Below are 25,204 nucleotides of genomic sequence, written 5' to 3' on the forward strand. Positions count from 1 at the left end.
CAACCCAAAACTTGTTAATTTGTAAATTTATGCAGTCAGTTTCCCTTGTGGCTCATTACTTATAGGCAAAGTATACCTTTGGTTTTTGGAACTGCTGGTTGTTTTAATCTAACAGTAGAACTAACCTGTGGAAATTTAATTTCAAAAGGTGGTGTGTTTTTGAGATATCGCCATCAAATCTAAAATAGTCCGTAATTGGACTTCACAATCTAAGAAGCATATCTAACAGTAAATTTTTGAGGATAACAATGGATATAATTGTACATATTACCACCTACTTGGAATTGTATTGATTCCCGAATGCTTTTAATACTGTTGAAAGCTGCTGTACTTCTAAACCAAGTAAGTTTTTATTGGCACTAATTTTAAGAGTGATTACCAAAGTACCTTCCCTTTCAACAGTAGTGTCTAAAATCCCATGTAATGTTTGATTTCAGTGGATAGATATGAGTACCTGTGTAATGGTGAGGCGCTGACCAAAGTACAGACCTTCTTAGATGAAGAGCATTCATTTGAAGAATACTGCCAGGTGGGTACATTTTGTCCCTCATTTTCATGAAAATTGAAACTTAGCATAGAGACGATACAACGATGTCAATTTTGGTGTAACACCATGTACATGAGTAGGATTTGAAACTTTGCATAGTGGAGATACTATCTAGTAAGGTTTGCAGTAACACCATGTACATGAGTAGGATTTGAAACTTTGCATGGTGGAGATACAATCTAGTAAGGTTTGCAATAACACCATGTACATGAGTAGGATTTGAAACTTTGCTTGGTGGAGATACAATCTAGTAAGGTTTGCAGTAACACCATGTACATGAGTAGCATTTGAAATTTGCATGGTGGAGATACAATCTAGTAAGGTTTGCAGTAACACCATGTACATGAGTAGCATTTGAAATTTGCATGGTTGAGATACAATCTAGTTGGGTTTGCAGTAACACCATGTACATGAGTAGCATATGCAATTTGCATGGTGGAGATACAATCTAGTTGGGTTTGCAGTAACACCATGTACATGAGTAGCATATGAAATTTGCATGGTGGAGATACAATCTATTAAGGTTTGCAGTAACACCATGTACATGAGTAGGATTTGAAACTTTGCATGGTGGAGATACAATCTATTAAGGTTTGCAGTAACACCATGTACATGAGTAGGATTTGAAACTTTGCATGGTGGAGATACAATCTAGTAAGGTTTGCAATAACACCATGTACATGAGTAGGATTTGAAACTTTGCATGGTGGAGATACAATCTAGTAAGGTTTGCAGTAACACCATGTACATGAGTAGTCTTTGAAACTTGCATGGTGCAATCTAGTAAGGTTTGCGGTAACACCCTGTACATGAGTATGATTTGAAACTTTGCCTGGTGGAGATACAATGTATACTAAATAAGGTTTGTGGTAACACAATGTACATGAGTAGGTAACTACATGTGCATGATGAGTAGGATTTGAAATTTGCATGTTGGAGATTTTGAAGTAAAATTTCCAATAACACTATTTACACGAGTTTGATTTGAAACTTTGCGTTGTGATATTAAATACAACCTGGAATTATAATCATATTATTTTGTTTTCCCCTCAGTTGATTGAAGAATTCCGTAGTAAGGCCCGAGAGATTATGTTGCAGGATAGTATCATTCATTTTGAGATGGTTCGGCTCGACTGTGAGGACCTTAAGAGGGGACTCGCGGAGAAATCAAGAAGTTTTGGCGACTTGCTCCTCGATAGAATGGCTTCCGACCACTGGAAAGAAAACGAAAAGTATGCGGTAGCTCTGTACAATATTTTAACCAGAATACCTGTTTTATTTGTTATGTTGTCACATCAGTGCAAAATATGTATCTCAATTTTGCAAAATCGCTAATTCTTGCATGAAAATGATTCAATTCAGTAACGTTGTATCTCAGCACGTATTTGTTTTGTGCCTATATTTGGCTATTTTAGACAAGAAACAATGTTTTGACAATTTCTAACTCTCGCACAATGTAAGTGCAGCGCCATGCATGCTGGTGGCACCCCACATGGTTCCAAGCAAAGACCCTTTAAAATGAAAAGTGAAATCAACACTAAGGTACCAGTGCCTCAAAAAAAATCGTAAAAACAGTCCGTGTTGGGACTTAAAGCAAGCCACAACACAGACTGGATGAAGGTGCATTTTCCATTGTCTTGTTGGGATAAAGTCTACAGTGTGATGTCACGTCGCTGTTTTGACCTTGGCGCTAAATATTTTGGGGATGAAACTCTGCATTTTTCATATTTCAAAACCATTACAAAAACACGTTTTACTCAATTATATATAGTCATTACACACCAGATTACCTTTCTATAACAATACTTTTGTTCAGTTTCATCTTCAAAGAGACATATTCTGCAAATAATCACACTGTCTTTCGGGTAATAACCCAACTCTACAGCATATGCAACGAGTTTGAGACCATCAAGGAGCGAGCCCTGAAGGTCCCTGAGGAGTCCGGTGAGATGATGGAGATGATCGCTTACGTTGAGAAGGCTCGTATCGGCGGCATCCAGGCCCTGAACGGCCGAATCAACGAGAGCAAACAGAAGATGAACTACCTCCTGGACGTCTACTTCTTCTCCCAGGAACATATCGACCTCAACTGCACGGTCTTAATGTGGCCTAAGAATATCCAACCCGTATTTGATGACAATGACGAGGTGAGTTGTTTGAAACTGAATCTGCTGATGAGGACTAGAGCAAGCTAGTTAAAACACTTATTTTGGAGCACTTATTGTGGAAGAGTAGGGGTAAACCCGATGTTTCTGGTTCATAGCAAGCACCCTTGTTCCTTGTTTACATGCTTCCTCCAGCTTGCGAGCTGCAGTGATTTAGTTCACTTATGAGGCATCCTTGGTTTCAATACCAGAAATATATAATAATAGTAAAATTATTGACTTTTTATTCTTGATGTTTAAAAATCCAACGTTTGTAAATTTACATTTTCTTTGTGTAGCTTGTGGAAGCCTCCAAGAGGAAGGGAGAGCGGGAACTTCTGGAGAAACGGGAGAAGGTAATGGTGGAATTGGACAAGATCCGCAAGAGAGTGGCGGAGTTTGCCGAGTACGGAGAGCTTGATATGATGGTACAGTACGTCAACGACGTCCGCGCAGTACAGAAGAGGATCGCTGAGGCTCAAGAAAACATCAACTTCATCAATAAGGTAATTGGGGGACTTTTAAGTGACTCTAGGTGCTAGCAGTTATACAAGAATTATATTAACATTTAACACAAACTTATAAAAACAAATCACACTCTCTACAGAAAATTACACCAAATCAGGAATGTTTATAACTTGCAGTAAACAGAAGTTTCTCAATATGTGTTGAATGAGTGAAAGTCCCGATGATGCTGGGTAGCTTGTTCCATAAGACTGTTGCAATGGGAAAAAATGTGAGCGGCAGTTTGAGTCTTACATTATCAGCGAGTACCGCAGAAAATAGATGTGAAATTTTGCATCGGAGATAAAGAATTTGATTTGGTTTATATGTTGTCAATTACCAGGAGGAGAAGCTGTTCAAGTGGGACGCTACAACTTACCCTGAGGTGGATGAGATCGCTGTAGCCATTGAGCCTTTCATGAAGCTCTTTAGTCTTGTCGTCAAATGGCAGCGAGCTGAAAAGAAGTAAGTATGACATCAGCAACCAGGGACCAGTTTCATAAAGCTGCAAAAGGATTGCCCGATAAGCGGAAATCAGTGTTTGGTTTGTCAGATGGAAGTTTGGCTGGGAGCTTGTTTCTGCTAAGTGAGATTCGTCTGTTCTTAGCAGAATTGGAAGCTTTGGCAGCGTGTTAAACTTTATCCAAGTTTGTCAATATCCTCAACATTATACAATTGTCTGCAATGAGTTTTTTTTTCGGCTTAAGGTGCTCTATTAAATTGGGCTCAGAATACCAGTCACAAATTATACTGGTGACTTGGTAGTTTGGCTGCGAACCATATTCTGGTAAGCATCATTTTGTTATGCTTAGGTACTTTTTGTGCTTAAGCAACTCTATCAAATTGTGCCCCCTTTGTGACGACATTCCCATCTTTATAAGACTCAAAGGTTAGCATGGTGGAAGGATAATAGACATAAAACTTGCGTTGACACCTTTTAGATAAATCTCTTATGAGTGATTGAGAATTGGAATCCAGCATTTTTCTGACAACGGATATAGTATACAGTCTGAAACGCTGATCCCTCCGGTTCATCTCAGAACCACCATCACTCAAAAGAGATTTATCTACATGGTGTTACTGCAAATTTCTTATGTCTAAAATTGCTATTTTGCAACTAACCTTTTAAAACCTTCTTCAACAGATGGATGGACGGAGCCTTCATGGAGCTGGACTCGGAGTCCATCGGGAACGAAGCTGACGACTACTGGAGAGACATCTACAAGACCACAAAAGTCTTCATCAACCAGAAGAAGAAGCGAGATGCCGAGAAGGCCAAGGCGGCTCCGCCCAAGAAGAAGAGGATCGGGGATGAGGCTGAGGAGCCTGAAGAGAAGAAAGAGGAAGACGAAGAAGGTGGGGCTGCACTGAAGGTGTGCAACGTAGTCCAAGAGCAGATCAAGGAGTTCCAGGTAATTTAAGTTTCTATTTTATTACGGTTCTTTAAAAAAACATTAAACTAGTTGTTTTTTATATGCTTGCTATGAAACATTGTTATACAGTATTGGTAGAGCTGACAAAAATACGCTTATGGTGTTCATGCTTTATGTGCTCAACCATGTACCTGAGATATCAAACCTTTGAAAAATTAGGGCAAAGCCCATTGTACAAGCCAGGAGAAAATAGTGAAAACCAGTGTCCCTAATTTTGGTTGTAACATGCAACTCAAATCGGCTTTTCACTTTCATTTGAGAGGGATATATTTCGTACAAAAAATGGTTTCATAAGCATTAAGCTTTTAGACTTAATATAATGGATAATGTGGGTGCATTCGATTGGCTTCCCCCTGTTGACCCTGCGGTGCTCATTCGCTTGAGCCCCTGACAAGAGCTAATCGAACGATCACTCACCCTCAGATCGGGGTCGACCCAGGGAAGCTAATCGATTGCACCTTGTGTCTATACTTACCAATCCCGTGTTATCCAATTAAGGGGTTTTGTAACTATTTTTTAACTTGATCATCCGCCCAATGGATGAGATTGGACTAACCGCTTTTCACCATTTTATCTCACAGGAATTCATTCCAACCATTGCCATCATGTGCAACCCTGGTATTCGTACTCGTCACTGGAGTCAGATGTCGGACATCGCTGGATTTGATCTGACTCCAGACTCTGGGACTACGCTCCGCAAAGTCCTGAAACTCAGCTTGGATCCCTACATGGAGAAGTTTGAGTCCATCAGTGCGGCTGCTAGCAAGGTCAGATTCTCCCTGAAACCACACCACTAGGTTTAACAGTCTTTTTTTTTTTTTTTTCATAGCAGAGGTTTGCTTGACTTACCTGCAATCAGGGATGGTTTGCAAATTTATAGTTATTTTTATATTATTTCATTTCTTGGGAATAAAAAGTACAATAATGCACATTAATTAGGTTAAAAACATTGAAAAATACAGCAGAGAGGAATTTAAATACACTAGGTTAGAAACATTTAATAATACAGCAGAGAGCAATTTAAACACAGTAAAGAAAAAGAAACAGCTGGAGCCCGGAGGATTTTGAAAAAGAGAAAGCAACTCAAACGAAGACTCTATTTTTCTGTGAATTAAAAGATTCTTTTTAAGAACTATTTATGCAAAAAACATGAAAAAAATCATTGTGTCAGTGCAAAAAAATCCTTAAAATAGCACTCCTGAAATAGCACATGAAATGCGCTTGAGTTTGAAATTGTCAAAACTTAAAACCCAGATGTGCACACAAAACATTTTTGCACGGAGCATGCGACAATATGCATGAACATTAGAAACAGTAGGAGTACTTCATCATTGCATGTTGTAATATGAGAGATCAAAAAAAATTCCATTTTGAAAAACAAGTTTAGTAACATCTTGTCATCCCTTTTACAGGAGTACTCGTTGGAGAAGGCCATGAGTAAGATGGCTGAGGAATGGGACCAGATCCAGTTCACTCTGACGACGTACAGAGACACAGGGGTCAAGATCTTAGCCTCAGTGGATGATATCCAGACCATGCTGGATGACCAGATCGTCAAAACGCAGACTATGCGTGGATCGCCGTTCATTAAACCGTTTGAGAAGGAGATCAAGGTAGGGTTTGCAATGACACCACAAACTAGAAAGACTAAGTAAAGCCCGGTTCATACTTCCTGCAAATGCGAATGCAATACGAAAAATAACATCATAAATTCGCATGCAATAATTCGCAGCGGTTGAGTTGTGCTCAACTCTCTAGAGAATATCGTTTCGAAAACAGAGTTGTTACAGCAAGTTCACGTCAAATTCGCATTAGAGGAAGTATGAACGAGGCTGTAAGCAAGCAAGTAAAGTAACTGGCCTTCAGCAACAGCCTCCAGAGGCAATATAAATCTATTATGTGCGTAAGAATTAAATCTATTCTTCTGACTCCGACCATTCACCAGAAGTAAACTTTTTTTTTTTTTCCAAAGAAGGTTCAGAACACGCCGATACAGGAGCTCATTTGCACCGACAGCTATTAAATGGTACAAAAAGCGGTTGGAGCGATGCTCTGTCATATGGCTGGCTCTGATCCACTAATTGCCAAATTTTTCTTTTTTTATTATTATTATTATAATTATTTATTGCTTTTTTATGTATGGATTTTACAAATTGTTTAAGTTTTTATTAAATAAAAAATCAAAAAATCCTTTCGTTACTGATTGTTACTGAACGATTTGTATTAATTTGTTTTTCTCAACACAAGGAATGGGAGGAGAAGCTGCTCAGAGTTCAAGAGACAATCGACGAGTGGCTGAAGGTACAATCTCAGTGGCTGTACCTGGAGCCCATCTTCAGCTCTGAAGACATCATGCAACAGATGCCAGAAGAAGGGCGTTGGTTCCAGACAGTGGATCGCAACTGGAAGGAGATCATGAAACACACAGTCAAGGACCCCAAGGTAGGTCCCGGGGTCGATTTCACAAAGAGTTAGGATTAGGTAGGAGATATTAAAAATACATGGCAAGTGCTTAGTTAGGAAGAGTAACTCGTCCTAACTCTTTGTGAAATCCACCCCTGGAATTTGATTTTTTTTTTTTCCCCTCAAGTTTAAAGGGAAGGTACACGTTTGGTAATTGTCAAAGACCAGTCTTCTCACTTGGTGTATCCCAACATAGGCATAAAATAACAAGCCTGTGAAAATTTGAGCTAAATTGGTCATCAAAGTTGCGAGAAAATGATGAGAGAAAAAACACCCTTGTTGGACGAATTTGTGTGCTTTCAGATAGGAATAAAAGACTTCTGGCTAGAAGTCTTTTATTATTTTAGAAAGAAATAACCTCTTTCTCAAAATCTATGCTGCTTCAGAGGGAGCAGTTTCTCACAATGTTTTATACTAACAACAGCTCTCCAATGCTCGTCACCAAGTCAGTTTTTCAGTTAATATTTATTTTGAGTAATTACCAAACGTGTACCAATTCCCTTTAAGCTAAAGCTGCAAAGCAGAAAATTCTGCTCAGCAAATTTCTTGGCTAAGCAAGAAATGACCAAGGTACCAGTTACAGCAATGGTAACTGTATTATGTTCTGGCTGGGAATCTATTTTTGCTAAGAAAACAATTTTTTGTGCTAAGCAATTTGTTTGTGCTGACAGGCTTTATGAAAACGGGTCCATGCTCTGGCTTGGAATCTATTTTTGCTAAGAAAACAATTTTTGGTGCTAAGCAATTTATTTGTGCTGACAGGCTCTATGAAAACGGGTCCAGTTTGTTCGGCCAAATCTGGTAAGGCATTTGATGGTAGCAGCCTTCAGCAACAAGGTTCCAGCACCCCGTAGTGCCCATGACAAATATTAGCATCAAGACATCAGTGTTGAATGATCTCTTTAAATGTCCATGTTGATTCTCTTTGTAGGTCCTGGCAGCTACTTCCTTGACCGGCATCTTAGGGAAGCTAGTCGACAGCAATGATCTTCTTGACAAAATCTTGAAGGGCCTGAATGCCTACCTTGAGAAGAAGAGACTCTTCTTCCCACGGTGAGTAGAAATTTGTTTTTTTTTAGGGTGGGGGGGGGCTTTGGTATACAATAGTTGCTAACGGTATGATAATTTTCCTTTTGATAGAATCATTAAGTGCTCCTGACATTGCATTCCGTTGGGTATCCACATTTTATTGTCATTGTCTTGATAGTAAAGAATAACAATGAAGAACACTTAGTAGAGCGCCGGTATCCACCTAACGAAGGTGCTCATGGCGCCTGAGGAGAAAAATCACTCGCTGTGATTTTCAATAAAGTTTGAAAGTTTCCCCTCTCTCTTTTTGTAGCTTCTTCTTTCTTTCCAACGATGAGATGCTGGAGATCCTCTCAGAGACCAAAGACCCGCTCCGCGTCCAGCCCCATCTCAAGAAATGCTTTGAGGGTATTGCCAAGCTGGAGTTCCTTCCCAACCTGGACATCATCTCCATGTTCAGTAGCGAGGGGGAGAAGGTAGCGATGTCTTCGGTCATCTCCACGGTGGAGGCGAGAGGCGCCGTGGAGAAGTGGCTTCTTCAGGTTCAAGACGTCATGCTCATCAGTGTGAAGGACGTCGTGGAGAGATCACACAAGGTAGGACTATATCCTGAGAAGTTCTCAGTGCGATTTTACTATATTTTGTTTAAAGGCTGTAATTCTGGTTTTGTAAATTTTTTTAGGCCCTTTTGTAAGTGTTTGTATTTTTACTTGTGTTTATATTTTTATCACTGTGACCCTTTCAGCTACTACTGCTGGTAATTTTATCTTTGAATAAAAAAGTGTGTTAAAAAATAAGTAAACAATTTGAAAGTGTAATTCATGAGGGAGTTTTGCTGTTATCAGTCTGAATATAGCTCTTGATTAGTTATTATATATTTTTTGGTTATGAAACCAAGCATGCCTCATAAGTGAACTTAGTCAAGGTTGCAAGCCTTAGTAAAACATGTGTAAAGCAACGGTGCTTGCTAGGTGAACCAAAACAAAAATGGAATTAGCCGCTACTCTTCCGTGACAACAAAATTAAATCAGTCCGCAAAGGGAGAAAGAAATATTTAACACCACATATAAACTTTTAGTTTTGTATTTCAGTTGATGCACAAAGTCTATGAGAGGTTCTGGGTTAAGAATAATGGCAAACCAAGAACCACAAACCATTTTTTCATAGAAATGTTCACCTTCTTCTCATCACTGTAAACACATCACTCTTTAAGGACACTGGACACTATTGGTTATTGGTGTAACTCAACATATGCATAAAATAACAAACCTGTGAAAATTTGAGCTCAATTGGTCGTCGAAGTTGCGAGATATGAATGAAAGAAAAAACACCCTTGTCACGTGAAGTTTTGTGCATTTAGATGGCTGATTTTGAGACCTTGAATTCTAAATCTGAGGTCTCAATATCAAATTCGTGGAAAATTACTTCTTTCTCGAAAGCTATGGCACTTCAGAGGGAGCTGTTTCTCACAGTCACAGTGTTTTATACCATCAACCTATCCCCATTACTCGTCACCAGGTAAGGTTTCATGCAAATAATTATTTTGAGTAATTACCAATAGTGTCCACTGCCTTTAAGAATTGCTAATATCTCATTTATCCAGGCCTACGCCATCGAAGCCCGCGAGGATTGGGTTCAAGAGTGGCCAGGACAAGTTGTCCTGTGCGTCTCCCAGATCTACTGGACGACGGAGGTGCACGAGGCTGTCCAAGGAGGGCCCCAGGGTCTCCGAGATTACTACGACAAGCTTGAGAACCAGTTGCAGGAGATCGTAGCTTTGGTTCGGGGCAAGCTCTCCAAACAGACACGTATAACAATGGGGGCGCTTGTCACCATCGACGTACACGCTCGTGATGTAGTCTTGGACATGGCAGAGAAAGGTACATACAGGAGTAGTAGTATTTTAATAGATGTGAAAATTGCATCTTGGATAATTGATTAAGAGCAAATATTTGTGTCTCACCCAAACGCCGTTATGTTAAGCACTGTATAGTCAGTGTGAGTTGTTAAAAAATCCACGGGCATATGCACAGTTAAAAATGCTTGACATTATGCACTTTTAATGCAAGGGTTAAGAATTTTCAAGAAGGAACAATTTCATAAGAACTCTTTTTGAGAAAATGGAATTAGCTGTTGCAAACTGTTTATTAAACAATTTCATAAGTACTCTTTTTGAGAAAATGGTATTAGCTGTTGCAAACTGTTTATTAAACAATTTCATAAGAACTCTTTTTGAGAAAATGGAATTAGCTGTTGCAAACTGTTTATTAAACAATTTCATAAGAACTCTTTTTGAGAAAATGGAATTAGCTGTTGCAAACTGTTTATTAAACAATTTCATAAGAACTCTTTTTGAGAAAATGGAATTAGCTGTTGCAAACTGTTTATTAAACAATTTCATAAGAACTCTTTTTGAGAAAATGGAATTAGCTGTTGCAAACTGTTTATTAAACAATTTCATAAGAACTCTTTTGAGAAAATGGAATTAGCTGTTGCAAACTGTTTATTAAACAATTTCATAAGAACTCTTTTTGAGAAAATGGAATTAGCTGTTGCAAACTGTTTATTAAACAATTTCATAAGAACTCTTTTTGAGAAAATGGAATTAGCTGTTGCAAACTGTTTATTAAACAATTTCATAAGAACTCTTTTTGAGAAAATGGAATTAGCTGTTGCAAACTGTTTATTAAACAATTTCATAAGAACTCTTTTTGAGAAAATGGAATTAGCTGTTGCAAACTGTTTATTAAACAATTTCATAAGAACTCTTTTTGAGAAAATGGAATTAGCTGTTGCAAACTGTTTATTAAACAGTATTATAAGTACTCTTTTTGAGAAAATGGAATTAGCTGTTGCAAACTGTTTATTAAACAGTATTATAAGTACTCTTTTTGAGAAAATGGAATTAGCTGTTGCAAATTGCATACCATCCTATTAAAGGACCTATGGTTTTTTGTGTTTTTTTTGTGTATTTTATTCTGTATATAATATGAATGTTTGTAATGCAATGTTTTACTAAATTTTGCCTACTTGTTTAACTGTTGCTATTTTTGCTAGTATTTTTATCCTGTATTTTAATGTTTTTCTTGGCTGTACAGCGCTATGAAACAGTGTTAAAGCGCTTTATAAATGCATTTAAGTTAAGTTTAAGTTAAATGCACACAAAAATAGTAAATGGCTTGACATTTCGAGCAGAGTCTTTCGCGAAGGTGTGTTGTGTTGCCTTTTAGCCTATGGGGAAAGACTCTGCTAGGGTAGAAGCGTCAGACCATTTACCATTAGTTTTGCAGATTCTTACGAGGATTTTTTGTGGAAATATTTAACTATGTTTGCTCTTCTCTTTATACAGGTGTTGAGAATGAGAATGACTTCAATTGGTTGGCTCAGCTCCGATATTATTGGGAGAATAATACCGTCATGGTACGCATTACCAACTCACTGGTGAAGTACGCCTACGAGTACCTGGGAAATTCATTCAGGTAAAAAGAACACAAGTTTGAACAATTATTTATTATGCTTGAATTCTGGCCTGTTCAGTCGTGAAACTTGTCTCCTTGAGCAAGGCAATTTATCATAATTGCTTCTACTCCACCCAGGAGTACAAATGGGTACCGGCAAGAGCTGGGGAGTAAAGGCCAAGTCACACAGGCCCCGATAACAAGAATGAAAACGAGAACGATAAAAATGCACGCCCTCGATTGGTTGAATGAGCGTGGGCGTATTCTGCGTGGAGTAATTCAACCAATAGAATGGGTTCTCTTTGCGTTGTTATCGTTATCGTTTTCGTTATCGCTGCAGTGTGACTTGGCCTTAACCTGTGATGGACTGGCATCCTGTCCAGGCCCGGGGAATAGAAATATTTTCAGTTGATTATTGCCAATGAAACCAGATAAACAACAACCTGATGAGCCATATTAGCTCGGGACAGACTTTAATTTAGTTACTATACTCAGTAATGAGTTTGTAAAAGTGACCTTTGAACACAAGCTTTCCGTAGTATGAGAGTGTATTTTTTAAACTCAGGAGTCCGGAAACACATCTTGTAGTACAACAACTATCACTGTATTCAAGATCTCAATATAAGAACAACCACATTTAAATAAACTATTGCGATTTGGCTCCCCCTTCTCTAGGTTGGTGATCACCCCTCTGACAGATCGATGCTACCGTACCCTCGTAGGAGCCTACCATCTCAACCTAGGTGGAGCTCCTGAAGGTCCCGCCGGCACAGGCAAGACAGAGACCACCAAGGATCTGGCCAAAGCCCTGGCCGTCCAGTGCGTGGTCTTCAACTGCTCCGACGGCCTGGACTACCTGGCCATGGGGAAGTTCTTCAAGGGGCTTGCCTCGTCCGGGGCCTGGGCCTGTTTCGATGAGTTCAATCGCATTGAGTTGGAGGTGTTGTCTGTGGTGGCGCAGCAGATTCTGTGTATTCAGCGCGCTGTGATGACGCACCAGGAGACGTTTCTGTTTGAGGGAACTGAGCTTGTGCTGAAAGATACATGCTTTGTGGCTATTACCATGAACCCTGGCTATGCTGGACGATCTGAACTTCCTGATAACCTCAAAGTAAGATTGGACTTGATTTAGTAACTACGGTATTTATGTACTTGAATCTTTGCAGAGGGATCACCATACAAGATTGCTAATCATTTGGGGCTGTCTCCTGACGATGACTAGAGCAGTCCAGTTGAAACTGAGACCAGAAACTAGAGGCTTTATCTTGTAGACAAAGCAAAGTTTCATAGATCTGATTGAGCAGAAGATTTTGCTCAGCAAGTGTCTGCTCTTAAGCAAAAATATGCAGCGACCAGTTAAAAGACAGTACATTGTACTTGGTGTTGGACAGTAACCTTAGTCTGGTTATTAACATTGTTTTGAGCTTAGCTACATTTCAGCTGAAACAATTTTTTTCAAATTGGTCCCTAGAACCAAGGCGACATTACTGACCTGGTTTTGTATTTTGTTGATGTTGACATATTGCTCTTATATAGTTTCTTCATTCATCATTCATTTGAATAAACGATTATAAGTTTGACAACAGCACAAGCACAAAGGTTGAAAGATTCAGAAATATAAAAATACCAACCGTACAGTCATCCAAATCTTGTTCCCATACTCACAGGTGCTGTTTCGCACAGTAGCCATGATGGTGCCCGACTATGCCATGATTGGGGAGATCATGCTGTACTCCTATGGCTTCGTGGATGCGCGTAACCTCTCCGTCAAAATCGTAACGACGTATCGACTGTGTTCTGAACAGCTGTCTTCACAGTTCCACTACGATTATGGGATGCGCGCCGTCAAGGCCGTGCTGGCAGCTGCTGGGAACTTGAAGCTCAAGTTTCCTGACGAAAGTGAAGATATTTTGGTAAGGTTCTGCTAAGAAAAACCTTTCATTTAATTTCTTTTATTAATTCCGGTTGTGAACTGAAGGACTCTCAGAAAAGTAAACCTTATTACTGTACTAGCTAAGAACCCAATAGAGAGAAGACAATGAGGAAGTTTTGGTTTTAGATGTGGGAGGAAACCACAGAGAATTATTACAGAGAACTGGGTTCCTAGACTTGGAATGTGAGGAAAGACACCACCACACCGCGTAAATATCTTGAGTTTTTGGGGTTGTCCCTTGTGGTTTATATAAATATCTTGAGAGCGTAAGTGCGGCAGCAATATTTCTGTACTGTTGTGGTGGCATGGAAAATAGGGAAGGGTTTTTTATGTTCAGAATTAGCAGAATTTTGCTAAATCTGTTCTCAATAGATTTCAAAAAATTATTTAACTCAGTTAGATATTGTAACTACTACTACTCTCCTTGTCCATTTTGTGTTTTTGTTTGTGTGGGCGTAACTACTGCAAGCTTTGGCTTTTATGCCCTCATTTCCAATTATCTTAATGTCCTTTGTTATTGTTATGATGATTCTCTGTCGGAATGGACATAAATGTCTTGAAACTAAATTGAAATTGCAGCAAAAACCCACTTTGCTTTATTTTCCCCTGCTCATCTTCAGTTGCTGCGTTCCATCCTCGACGTCAATCTTCCAAAGTTTCTGTCCCACGACATACCTCTGTTTGAGGGTATCATCTCTGATCTCTTCCCCGGAGTGGTCTTGCCTCAGGCGGACTACAAGGTCTTCATGGAGGCCGTGGAGGAGGTGTGCACCAAGAGGAACCTCCAGTGTGTGGACGCCTTCAGGGAGAAACTCATCCAGACGTATGAGATGATGATCGTCAGACACGGGTAAGTTCATAAGCCATTTTGAGATTTGATGGACACCCTCATTTTGACACTACTAGGTTTGGGTAACTTTGTCTGAATACACCTAAACCAAACAGTGCACTTCTATGGTGTCAGCCATACCTCAAATAGGCTAATCGATACTTTGCTTGATGACTATCAACCTAGGAAGCTAACTGCTTGTCCAAGGTGTGATATAGGGGTGCTCATGTTGTGCAGCAGTAAAGGTGCAGTATTTTTTTAAGGTGCAAGTGAAAACATGCTCATCATCTTAAAGCTGCTGATGCTTTTCTGAGTACCCTCAGCTTTAAAGGGAAGGTACACGTTTGGTAATTGTCAAAGACCAGTCTTCTCACTTGGTGTATCTCAACATAAGCATAAAATAACAAGCCTGTGAAAATTTGGGCTCAATTGATCATTGAAGTTGCGAGAAAATGATGAAAGAAAAAACACCCTTGTTGGACGAATTTGTGTGCTTTCAGATAGGAACAAAAGACTTCTAGCTAAAAGTCTTTTATTATTTTAGTGAGAAGTTACCTCTTTTTCACAAACGACGTTATTTCAGAGGGAGTTGTTTCCCACAATGTTTTATACTATCAACAGCTCTCCAATGCTTGTTACCAAGTCAGTTAAGTTAATATTTGTTTTGAGTAACTGCCAAACGTGTACCTTCCCTTTAAATTAAGAACAAATAAATAAATCAATAAAACGGAAGGGTAGAGATTAACCCTGTTTTGTTCACATAGCAAGAATCCATCGTGTATTGCAACGGGACAAGTTGATAATTTCTACCATGCACTCTTTCCGTTTCAGTTTCATGTTAGTCGGCGAGCCCTTTGCAGGCAAGACTGAGGTGCTCCATGTCCTGGCCGACACCCTGACCCTCCTCAATGAGAAGGGTCTCAATGAAGAAGAGAAAGCCCTCTATCGGACAGTCAACCCCAAAGCGGTCACCATGGGTCAACTCTTTGGCCAGTTTGACCCTGTCTCTCATGAGGTAATGTCCCTGAAACTACCTGTGCCCAATTTCCTAAAGCTGCCTAAGTATAAAACAAAATTGTGCTTACCATAATAGGGTTACCAGTTAAAATACCATTTTACATGTACAACATGTACCTGCGATCCTGCTTAATTTTCCTAAGCAGAAAAATGTTAAGCAATACCTTCTGTTTGAGTAGCTTTATGAAATTGGGCATAGGTTTTTTTTTTTATGCCTGCTGTTTGTTTATTTTTGGATGAATGTACCTGTGTTTTTCTTAAAATCTTTGAACGGATTTGTTTTGATACCGCATTTGATTCTCACAAAAAGCCCTGTGTTACATTTGTTGACTTGAGTTGGTGCCATGATCTAGCAAGCCTGAAACTACACTGATGCAACGTAGGCTATGCCAGGGCCCAATTTTTATAGAACTGCTGAAGCACAAAAAGTAGCTTAGCACAGCAACAATGTGCTTACCAGATTAAGGTTACAAGCCAAAATACCCTCTAGCATGAACCATTTTGGGCTGGTAACCTGCACATCCTTTATGTCAAATCATTTTGATACTGCTGACACATCTGGAACTTCTTTATAAAATTGACTTTGAACATGCCCGGTTTTGCTTAGCAATATTTGTCTATGCTTAGCAAACTTGTATGATCAGTAGCTCGATGAAATTGTCTTCTGATGTTCACTCTATTACGATTGTATTTATGCACTATTGCATTACTTTGAATTCCAACCCCCCTCAGTGGACAGACGGAGTCGTCGCCAACACCTTCCGCGAGTTTGCCTCGACGGACACCACCGACCGTAAATGGGTGATCTTCGATGGCCCCATCGACACCCTATGGATTGAGAGCATGAACACTGTACTCGACGATAACAAGAAACTGTGTCTCATGAGTGGTGAGATCATCCAGATGTCTAACTGTATGAGTCTCATCTTTGAGTGTATGGATCTGTCTCAGGCCTCCGTGAGTATTTTTACAACTCTCAACCTCGGGTGTTTTTTTTTTTTAATTGAACGAGAGAAGTGGTTTGAGAGGTGTCCCTGGTTGGATTGGCAGCATATTGTGCCACAGCACCTTGTTAACTATTACATGTTGCTATGTAGAAAGACTCGGTCTAATAGTTCAAACATAGTACCACATCCCCTCCAGGAACATACTGAATGTGCGCTTAGAAACAACCTTATTAAAGCGCCTAATAAATGTTAAGTGTTATTAATAATCAATTTGTCAAGCATCACCGAAGCGACTCAAGTGGAGGCTTCTATTTTGATAATGAAATTCCGAATGACGGTCAGCTCGACACAATATTCCTTGTATATTATACATTTTCCTCAGTTCCCTCAGTGCTTGTCACACATCGTTGTGTGGTAAAAACCAAATTTGTTTGTACTTGTTCCTTGTCACACATCTTGAAGAAAGTTCCACACTTAAATGAACCATGTTCATATCTTATAGAAGTTGTTTCTGCAGCGGGGTGAAGGAAATAATTTGTTTGGTTTTTGCCATCACACCAATTTATATTAAGCACTGGGGTATACTCAGTATTTTTCTGAATTCTGTGAAAAAAACCCAATGCATATAATCACTCATGACCTTTACTAGGGTAGAGTCGATGTCTTACCACTAGACCACCAAGCTAGCCTCTGGCTAGAGGCGTATGATACGCATCTTCCTCTCCTTCCAACACTAATGCAAAAATGTGTCTCTCTTGAACACCGTAGCCGGCTACCGTCAGTCGTTGCGGTATGATCTACCTGGAGCCATCTAACCTCGGCTGGCGACCCGTCTTCCGATCCTGGCTCAACAAACTTCCAGAGGAGCTGAAGAAGGAAGAAGCTCTCTTCATCGCTCTGTTTGATTGGCTTCTGGAGCCAAGTATCGACTTTGTGCATCGAAACACAAAGGTATAGTTATGTTCCTCCACTCCCCCAATGTGTAGTGTCTCTGTATCGAACATCTTGTTGTTCAACAGGACTGTGAAAGCACTATAAAATATGAAGTTCATGAAGTCTGTATGCACAAACCTTGCTAAAAAAAATATTGCCTAGAAGAAACTTGTTACCAGCCAAACGCCCATAAAGTTTACATTGTTGTGACTGGTGCTCCACCCATTATAATGCTTAGCATAGAAATTTGCTGAGCAGTATTTTCTGCTTAACAGCTTGATGAAATTGGGTTCTAATCGTACATGATATACAACCAAATCATATTGCAGTTTTAATAATAGTATGCAGTTCGTTTAGACCTAGTAACCTTAGTTTACGAAAAAGAGTGCTCATTTGAACATTTCGGGGACCATTTCGGCAGGCAAGATAACAAAACTGATCATTTGGGAAATTTTACAATTTGTTTGTGTGTCATAACGTCCACAGGAATACGTTCCAACGAGCACCAACAACCTAGCCAGATCATTGATGTACTTTGTCAACATGTTCTTAGCGGATCACTTGAAACCAGACACAGACATGAAGCATCTGAAGGCTTGGATAGTTGTGAGTATCTCTCCATTCTAATTTATTTTCCTTTGGGAATATTTATTTGATCTCTCTTTTTACGGCATGCTGCCGTTCAAGGAAAACCAATTTTTTAAAGACTTTCTTAAAATATGAAAAACTATTAGGTACAGACATTTAAACCTTTGAATTATCTCCATTTCTTCTAGCGTTCATGACAAACTTTCACTCAGTAGGATTTATAACTTTGCATGGTGACAATACTATCAAGTGAAGTTTGCGGAGACACCATGTACATAAACTCTCTTTAAGAGATGTGGTATAATCTGTGGTTTAACAACTCAACGTCTCAATTAGTTGTTCTCTAATCGCCTCCTGAAGATGATCAGAGCACACTGATTGAAACGTTGAGTTGTTAAACCACCAGGGGCCAACTGCATGGCTCTGCTTACCATCAAACTCTTCTCTCACTATCACCATTCTCCACTTACTGTGCTAGCACCAAACTTCTGCACTAGCTGTGTAAGCGAACAATGCCTAGTAGGGTGGAGTTTGCATAGTGCACAAGCACAAATTCCATGCTAACCCGTGAAACACACTTGATGTAAGTGCGGAATTCCCTACTTCCGTAAGCGCTGATTCTTTGCGTACGGTAAGTAGAGCCATGAAATTGGCCCCAAGTTTTTTCTCAGAACCACCACATAATAAAGAGGTACATGTTGTCTCCGCAAGACTCACTTTCTTGAAGGTTCCACTCAAACTGTGGCTCACTCCTTTCTTTCCCTCATCTTTCTTTGTAGTCCACAATGTTTTTCTCCCTCGTCTGGTCCGTCGGAGCCGTCGTGGACACGGATGGCCGAACTAAATTTGATGTTTTCTTCCGAGACATCATGTCCGGTAAGAATGAAGCTCATCCCTTCCCCAGTGAGATAGGCGCCAAGCTGGACGTACCTCTCCCTACAGAGGGGTTAGTGTACGACTACATGTATGATGTAAGTAGAGATTGGGGTTCTTGATTATGACTGTCAATGTTTTGTATTTAAACCTTTAAGAGACCATTGATACACCTGGGCGAAGAGAAGCAAGTAATGGGTTTGTGTATTTGCCCAAGGGGTATTAGCATGATGAGGATTTGAACCCACTTTTTGATGACTCATACAAGCCAAGTCTGAAACTTTAATATTCTTGATAATTAACAGAGATCATTAAGAAAGAATACCTTTGGGTCAATGCTTTAATCATCTGTGTTTCCGAAATGGCAATGTACAGTGTGACATGAAATGTGCCGGAAATGTGCCGGCGCTCTACCAACTGAGCCATCTAGCCCTAGTGTTAGCGGCCTCCCTATTTTGTCAATATCTGGGGCGGATTGCAATAAAACGGTCTTAGTCAGCGGTCTAAGACCAGTCAGTTATAGCCGGCTATCTGTCTTAGACGGTCTTAGCTTAGTCAGTCATTAAGCCTGTAGCAATAAGCCGGTAGTAGATAAGTCGGCGAAAAGTAATGCAATAGAACAAATGTCCCATTATACTTAACACTTCTGCAGTCACTGGCGGTATGGCATTCTTCTTATTGCTTTGGTTTAAATCATTGGATATCAAATCTGTGAGTTGTATCATTTTTTACTCTTGGGAACATATATTTACGACACACTGTATCATCATCATAATGCCTCTCATAGGTGTAATCTATTTCTAAAATACAATCTCGTCGTAGAGCTCTTTGCATCAAATCATCTACAACTAACAAATGCAGCGCCATCTTAAAGAACCAAAACAAAGACCGATAATAGCCAGCTCAGAGCAGGCTTAAGATTTAAGACTGGCTGAAATTAAAGACGGCGCTATTGCAATCGGTCTATAATTAAAGACTGTCTAAGCGCGTTTCAAGTTAGCCGGCTGAAGCGCATAGACTGGTTTAAGCAATCCGCCCCTGATCTTTGTTCATGGGTGTCACTCAAAAGCTATTCAACCTGTAACTGACTTGTAGCAAGGGATCACACCCAAACTTACAATACAACCTGGGAAGTGGCAGCAGAGGGTTCAATTTACATGCATGATATTCTTTCTAAATTACTGATTTCAGTTTTGTTTTTGTCCCTCAGAAAAATCAGGGAAATTTGTATATAGCCTGAAAGCCAATCAAAACCTATGTTATGTGTACATACAACAGCTTTTGTTCTTGATAAAATATTCTTACCTTTTTCCAAGGGTCAACAACATGCCTGAATTAATTTTTTTGTCCTCATCTTGTAGTACAAAGCACGAGGCAAGTGGATCCATTGGAATGAGACCATTAAGAACATGGATATAGGGCAAGGGCGTAAAGTACAGGAGATCATTGTACCCACTATGGACACTGCACGCTATACCTACCTCATGGATATATCTATCAGACATCAAAGGTAAGCAAGAAATCATTAGTCGTAAATACCCGGGGACAGTTTATCCATTCTTATTGGTCAAAGAGGAGATCACATGGCCATGTTTAAAGGCAGTGGACACTTGGCAATTACTAAAAAATAATTGTGTGCATAAAAACTTACTTGGTCACAAGCAATGGAGAGCTGTTGATAGTATAAAACATTGTGAGAAATGGCTCCCTCTGAAGTAACATAGAAGTAATTTTCCACTAAAATATTTTAATTTGATTTTGAGACCTCAGATTTAAATTAGAATTTGAGGTCCCGAAATCAAGCATCTGAAAGCACCCAACTTTGTGTGACAAGGGTGTCTTTTCTCTCATTATTATCTGCGACTTCGACGACCAATTGAGTTCAATTGACAATTACCAAAGGTGTCCAGTGTCTTTAAATCTGCAATATAAACTTTTTGAGGAGTGTTTACAAACTGTGGCGCACAAGCTTACAAAGACGCTCCTTAACTCATAATGCAAGCAATGCATAGCATTACTTAATGTAACTCTATTAGCATTCGCACTTACGCACATCCATTCAGCATCAATTGCAATTTGACTCTTTGCAAAACAGAGCCTGGATGAGCCATTGGAAGACATACAAGATTTGTTTAGATTTTTCAAACTTAAATAATTTGGCAGAAATGCCTTAATATCATGAAGGGTTATTCAAAAAGTACTGACATATTTGAAAAATACAAATCACACTGTTGAAGAGCTTTGTTAATACAGCTATCAGTTTAAACCCCCCCCCCCTATTCATTTTTAGAATGGTATCAATAAATCTAAATTGACAAATTCAATGATTGTTTTGAAACTGCACCATGTGGATCAGTATGCTATCCTAGTCTTATGACGACAATCAGAGCATACTGAGCGAAACGTTGAGTTGTCAACCACGGGTTCTTTTCAGCTAAAAAACTACTCGAAAGAGCTTTACACTTGGTGCTACTGCAAGCATCACCTTATTATATCTCCCACCCTGCAAAGTTTAAAATCAGAATTATCTTGAATACAGTGCTTATCGGTGTAAGGGTACAACCAATAGTAACACTCTTTATCCCTGATGCCAATTTAACATCTAATTATATCTTGAAATTGTTTCTTACTCTTCAGAGCGATTCAGTTTGTGGGTCCCACAGGCACTGGCAAGAGTGTGTACGTGAAAGACAAACTCATGAACAATCTCTCCAAGGATGAATTCCTTCCTATGTTTATCAACTTCTCTGCACAAACCAGCGCCGGCCAGACTCAGGTGAGCAGACGTGAAATTTTTCCTGATTTCTTTGAAGTCTCCTTGAGTCGTTAAATTTGTCTTGAAAGAGATAAGGCAGTCACTGAAGGGAGACATTCTGTGTTCAAACCTGTAGCTTCGTATTTCTGGACGCAATTTCATAGAGCTCCCTCTGATGTAACGTAGTTTTCGAGAAAGAAGTTTTCAACTAAAATATTTGAATTCGGGACCTCAGAATTAGATTTTGAGGTCCTGAAATCAAGCATCTGAAGAAAGCACACAACTTCGTGTGACAAGGGTGTTTTTTCTTAGATGACCAATTGAGTTCAAATTTTCACAGGTTTGTTATTTTGTGGATATTTTGGGATACACCATGTGAGAAGACACTCTCTGCTTAAAGATACAACAGAGCAGAGATTGAAAAAGATATTTCAAAAGTTTTTATTTCATGTTTTACTCAACAGGACATTATCATGTCTAAGCTAGACAAGAGACGTAAGGGGGTCTTCGGTCCCCCTATGGGTAAACGCTCAGTCATCTTTGTAGACGATCTCAACATGCCTGCTAGGGAGGTGTATGGTGCCCAACCACCCATTGAGCTTCTCAGACAGTACTTTGATCATGGAAACTGGTAAGTTATGGGCCTGGTTAGGCGCCAGACCAGCCCCAAAAGTAAATCAACTTATCATTCATTTACGGTATCACACACAACACAAGGACCTATTGCTCTACAACCCATCCAATGGACGAAGCAAAAATCCTGTCTAAATGTAGATGAATACAATAGAACTAACCTGTCAAAATGTCATTTCAAAAGGTGATTTGGTTTGTGAGGTATCTCTGAAAATCCGTAAGGATTATGCCCACACAGGAAGAATAACCCGTAATCTGGAATATTCAAATTGTGGGGTAAAAACTGATTAATTGCGTAATTGATTAAAATTGATTGCGTAAACTGATTGTCCACTCTCTCTAACCACCCCACACCTTTCAACCCCCCACCCTCCCAGGTATGACAAGAAAGACACCACTAAGATCGTCTTGACTGACGTCCAGTTCCTGACCGCCATGGGGCCACCTGGGGGAGGACGTAACCCGGTCACATCCAGATTCTTACGTCACTTCAACATTATCGGTATCACTCCGTTCAATGATGAGACCATGCAGCGGATCTTCTCTACCATTGTCAGCTACTACCTCAGGGTGAGTGCTGAGGAAAATAAAAATAAAAAACAATTTTTGAAGGAAATTAAAATTGAATTTAAATTTAAAATTATGAAATGACATTCTGCGGAAGACGTTTGGAATATCTACTTTGCAAATCTTGACAGAGACCACAATCTGCAATGGATAAAGAAACTATAGACTTTAATCACGCTGTCACCAGACTATTATTTCATCTAGCCTCAGTTTGGTTTCAATGAGTTGGAATGGAGTAAAATCAAGATGGTACCTTTACCGTGATAAAGGACTATAGCTAACGTTTTACGGAAGTATTACACAAATCTGGCCTTCAGTTCGTAAAAAGTAAAAATTACATCCTAACAGTTTAATGTGTTGTTCTTTCTTACTTGATAAATTCACATATTATTCAGCATTTTGACATATCTGACCTTCTTGTTTACTGAAACAGTAGTGTCCACAAGAATTTGTGTTCGTATATGAATAAACCATTTTGGGAACTTGTTTTTTTTACAATTAATGAAGTCCACTTCTTTCTAATTATTTATGAAATTTGATAGGTGTGATTGATTAGTGTATAAAGTAATAATATTGAAGGCATTTACATTTTCAAAAAGCTATTGAGGTATTTAAAAACAAAATTTCACCCCCTACTCTCACAAAATCAGGCAAACGAATTTGCACCAGACTACTTCACTGGTGGCAACATGGTCGTCGTCGCCACCATGGAGGTCTACAAGCAGGCCATGGCTAACCTACTCCCCACTCCGGCCAAGTCTCACTACACTTTCAATCTGCGTGACTTTGCCCGTGTCATCATGGGTGTGCTGCTCATCAAGAAGCAGGCCGTGGAGAACAAGAGGACGTTCACTCGGCTCTGGGTCCATGAAGTCTTCAGGGTGTTCTACGATCGACTGGTGGAAGACCAGGACAGACTCTGGCTGTTTGAGTGAGTATTTCACCATGGTACTTCAGACCGGAAAACAACGGGTTAATTATGTTTTGTGCATAGTGCGCAATGCGTAAAAATGAACACGCCAAGTAACACAATCAAAAGGACCTATGGTATAAATGCAAAAAAAATAGTTGATGGTCTGACGTTTGGATCATGGCTGAGTCTTTCTTGAGGGCTAAATCAGAGAAAAGCTCTAGAGTGCTAGGGTTGAAATGTCAGACCTCGAGCTGGTTTTTGTATTTTCATTTTAAATGGATTGTGCACTTATTATTACGCACAAGGCATTACAGACACATGTATTTCTAGCCATATTATTTTTACTGGAATGTTTTTTGTGGATTATGAAATAATCTTGAAAGCAATGTTTTGACAGATTTACTTTCCTCGTTCCTTTGCAGCATCACTAAGACCCTGGTCAGGGACATCTTCAAGGACAGTTTTGACACCGTCTTTGAGCATCTTGCCAAAGAGGGCAAGCCGGTGTGCGAGGACGACATGCGCAGTCTCATGTTCGGTGATTACATGAACGTCGACGCCGAACCGGAAGACAAGATCTACGAAGAGGTGAAGTCCGTCGAGGAGTTCAACAAAGTCGTTGAGATCGGATTGGAGGAGTACAATAATACCCACAAGACGGGGATGAACCTAGTCATATTCAGGTGAGCTTGGAAATAATTGTCAGTCTGTTTGTTTGGTTTGTGAGTGCAGCTTTTAGGAGGGTGTTTTTTTTATTGTGAATGTCATTCGTGGTGTGCACACTTGTGAATAAAATCATGTATAAAACTCTTTTGTGAGGCGTATTGGTTCTCAGAAGAACTGGGCCCAATTTCATGGCTCTGCTTACCGTGAGCACAGAATCGACGGTTACGGAACTAGGGAATTCTGTGCTTACGGCAAGCGTATTTCACGGGTTAGCGGCGAATTTTGGCTTCTGCGCGTGCTACTCCTTGTTACTAGGCGTTCTACACTTACACGACTAGCGCGGAAATTCGGCCCTAGTTTGACAAGCTGGGAATCAGGATCATAAGCGCAAAATTGGTGTGAGCTAAAAAACTCTTTCAGTGCCAAGGTCTTATGTGCATGTATGATTTATTTTATTTATTCCAAAAGCGCCGTTATCGTTACATGCAAACAAATTTGTTCTGTACTCAACGATCATACATGTACAACCCACATTATTACGAAAGGGCGTTATCCTTAAGAAATACTATTGACTTTGGGATGTACCAAGGCAACACAAATCAGCAAGATACATTTTGTTCTGTGAGAAAGACTTATTTAAAGCAAATTTTTGTTTACAGTACAATAGGTTCAAAATGCAAACAAAAAGTGGGCTCTGATAAAATTAATGCTCCACATCATTCAAAGCTTTAAAGATCACTAACAATCAGAGAATATGTATTCATTTGATTTTCAGATATGTACTTGAGCATCTGTCGCGTATCAGTCGCGTCCTGAAGCAACCCGGGGGTAATGCCATGTTAGTCGGAGTAGGTGGTAGCGGTCGACAGTCACTGACTAAATTAGCGACTAGCATGGCTGGATTCCATCTATTCCAACCGGAGATCTCCAAGAGCTACGGCAAGAATGAATGGCGGGAGGATCTAAAGGTCA

At 39.7% G+C, this 25,204-nt stretch overlaps 1 protein-coding gene across 4 annotated transcripts in view; it reads left to right on the top strand.

The window, feature by feature from the left end:
* Positions 1-25,204, top strand: part of LOC117307159 (dynein heavy chain 12, axonemal-like) — a 60,293-nt gene that overhangs the window by 7,110 nt on the left and 27,979 nt on the right. For all 4 annotated transcript variants that reach the window (XM_033791827.1, XM_033791828.1, XM_033791829.1 and 1 more), the window contains 28 exons: positions 438-529; positions 1,601-1,779; positions 2,433-2,694; positions 2,991-3,197; positions 3,539-3,660; positions 4,340-4,607; positions 5,210-5,395; positions 6,041-6,241; positions 6,876-7,070; positions 8,023-8,144; positions 8,434-8,716; positions 9,724-10,000; positions 11,470-11,599; positions 12,254-12,689; positions 13,246-13,491; positions 14,132-14,361; positions 15,172-15,355; positions 16,090-16,314; positions 17,073-17,255; positions 17,724-17,843; positions 18,605-18,796; positions 20,060-20,208; positions 21,336-21,474; positions 21,918-22,084; positions 22,464-22,656; positions 23,304-23,584; positions 23,989-24,249; positions 25,008-25,200. In XM_033791827.1, coding sequence (XP_033647718.1) covers positions 438-529; positions 1,601-1,779; positions 2,433-2,694; positions 2,991-3,197; positions 3,539-3,660; positions 4,340-4,607; positions 5,210-5,395; positions 6,041-6,241; positions 6,876-7,070; positions 8,023-8,144; positions 8,434-8,716; positions 9,724-10,000; positions 11,470-11,599; positions 12,254-12,689; positions 13,246-13,491; positions 14,132-14,361; positions 15,172-15,355; positions 16,090-16,314; positions 17,073-17,255; positions 17,724-17,843; positions 18,605-18,796; positions 20,060-20,208; positions 21,336-21,474; positions 21,918-22,084; positions 22,464-22,656; positions 23,304-23,584; positions 23,989-24,249; positions 25,008-25,200 — 5,723 coding nt within the window. The remainder of the gene's footprint in view (positions 1-437; positions 530-1,600; positions 1,780-2,432; positions 2,695-2,990; positions 3,198-3,538; positions 3,661-4,339; positions 4,608-5,209; positions 5,396-6,040; positions 6,242-6,875; positions 7,071-8,022; positions 8,145-8,433; positions 8,717-9,723; positions 10,001-11,469; positions 11,600-12,253; positions 12,690-13,245; positions 13,492-14,131; positions 14,362-15,171; positions 15,356-16,089; positions 16,315-17,072; positions 17,256-17,723; positions 17,844-18,604; positions 18,797-20,059; positions 20,209-21,335; positions 21,475-21,917; positions 22,085-22,463; positions 22,657-23,303; positions 23,585-23,988; positions 24,250-25,007; positions 25,201-25,204) is intronic.

Source organism: Asterias rubens, chromosome 2 (assembly GCF_902459465.1).
Source record: "Asterias rubens chromosome 2, eAstRub1.3, whole genome shotgun sequence".
NCBI classification, from domain to species: domain Eukaryota; kingdom Metazoa; phylum Echinodermata; class Asteroidea; order Forcipulatida; family Asteriidae; genus Asterias; species Asterias rubens.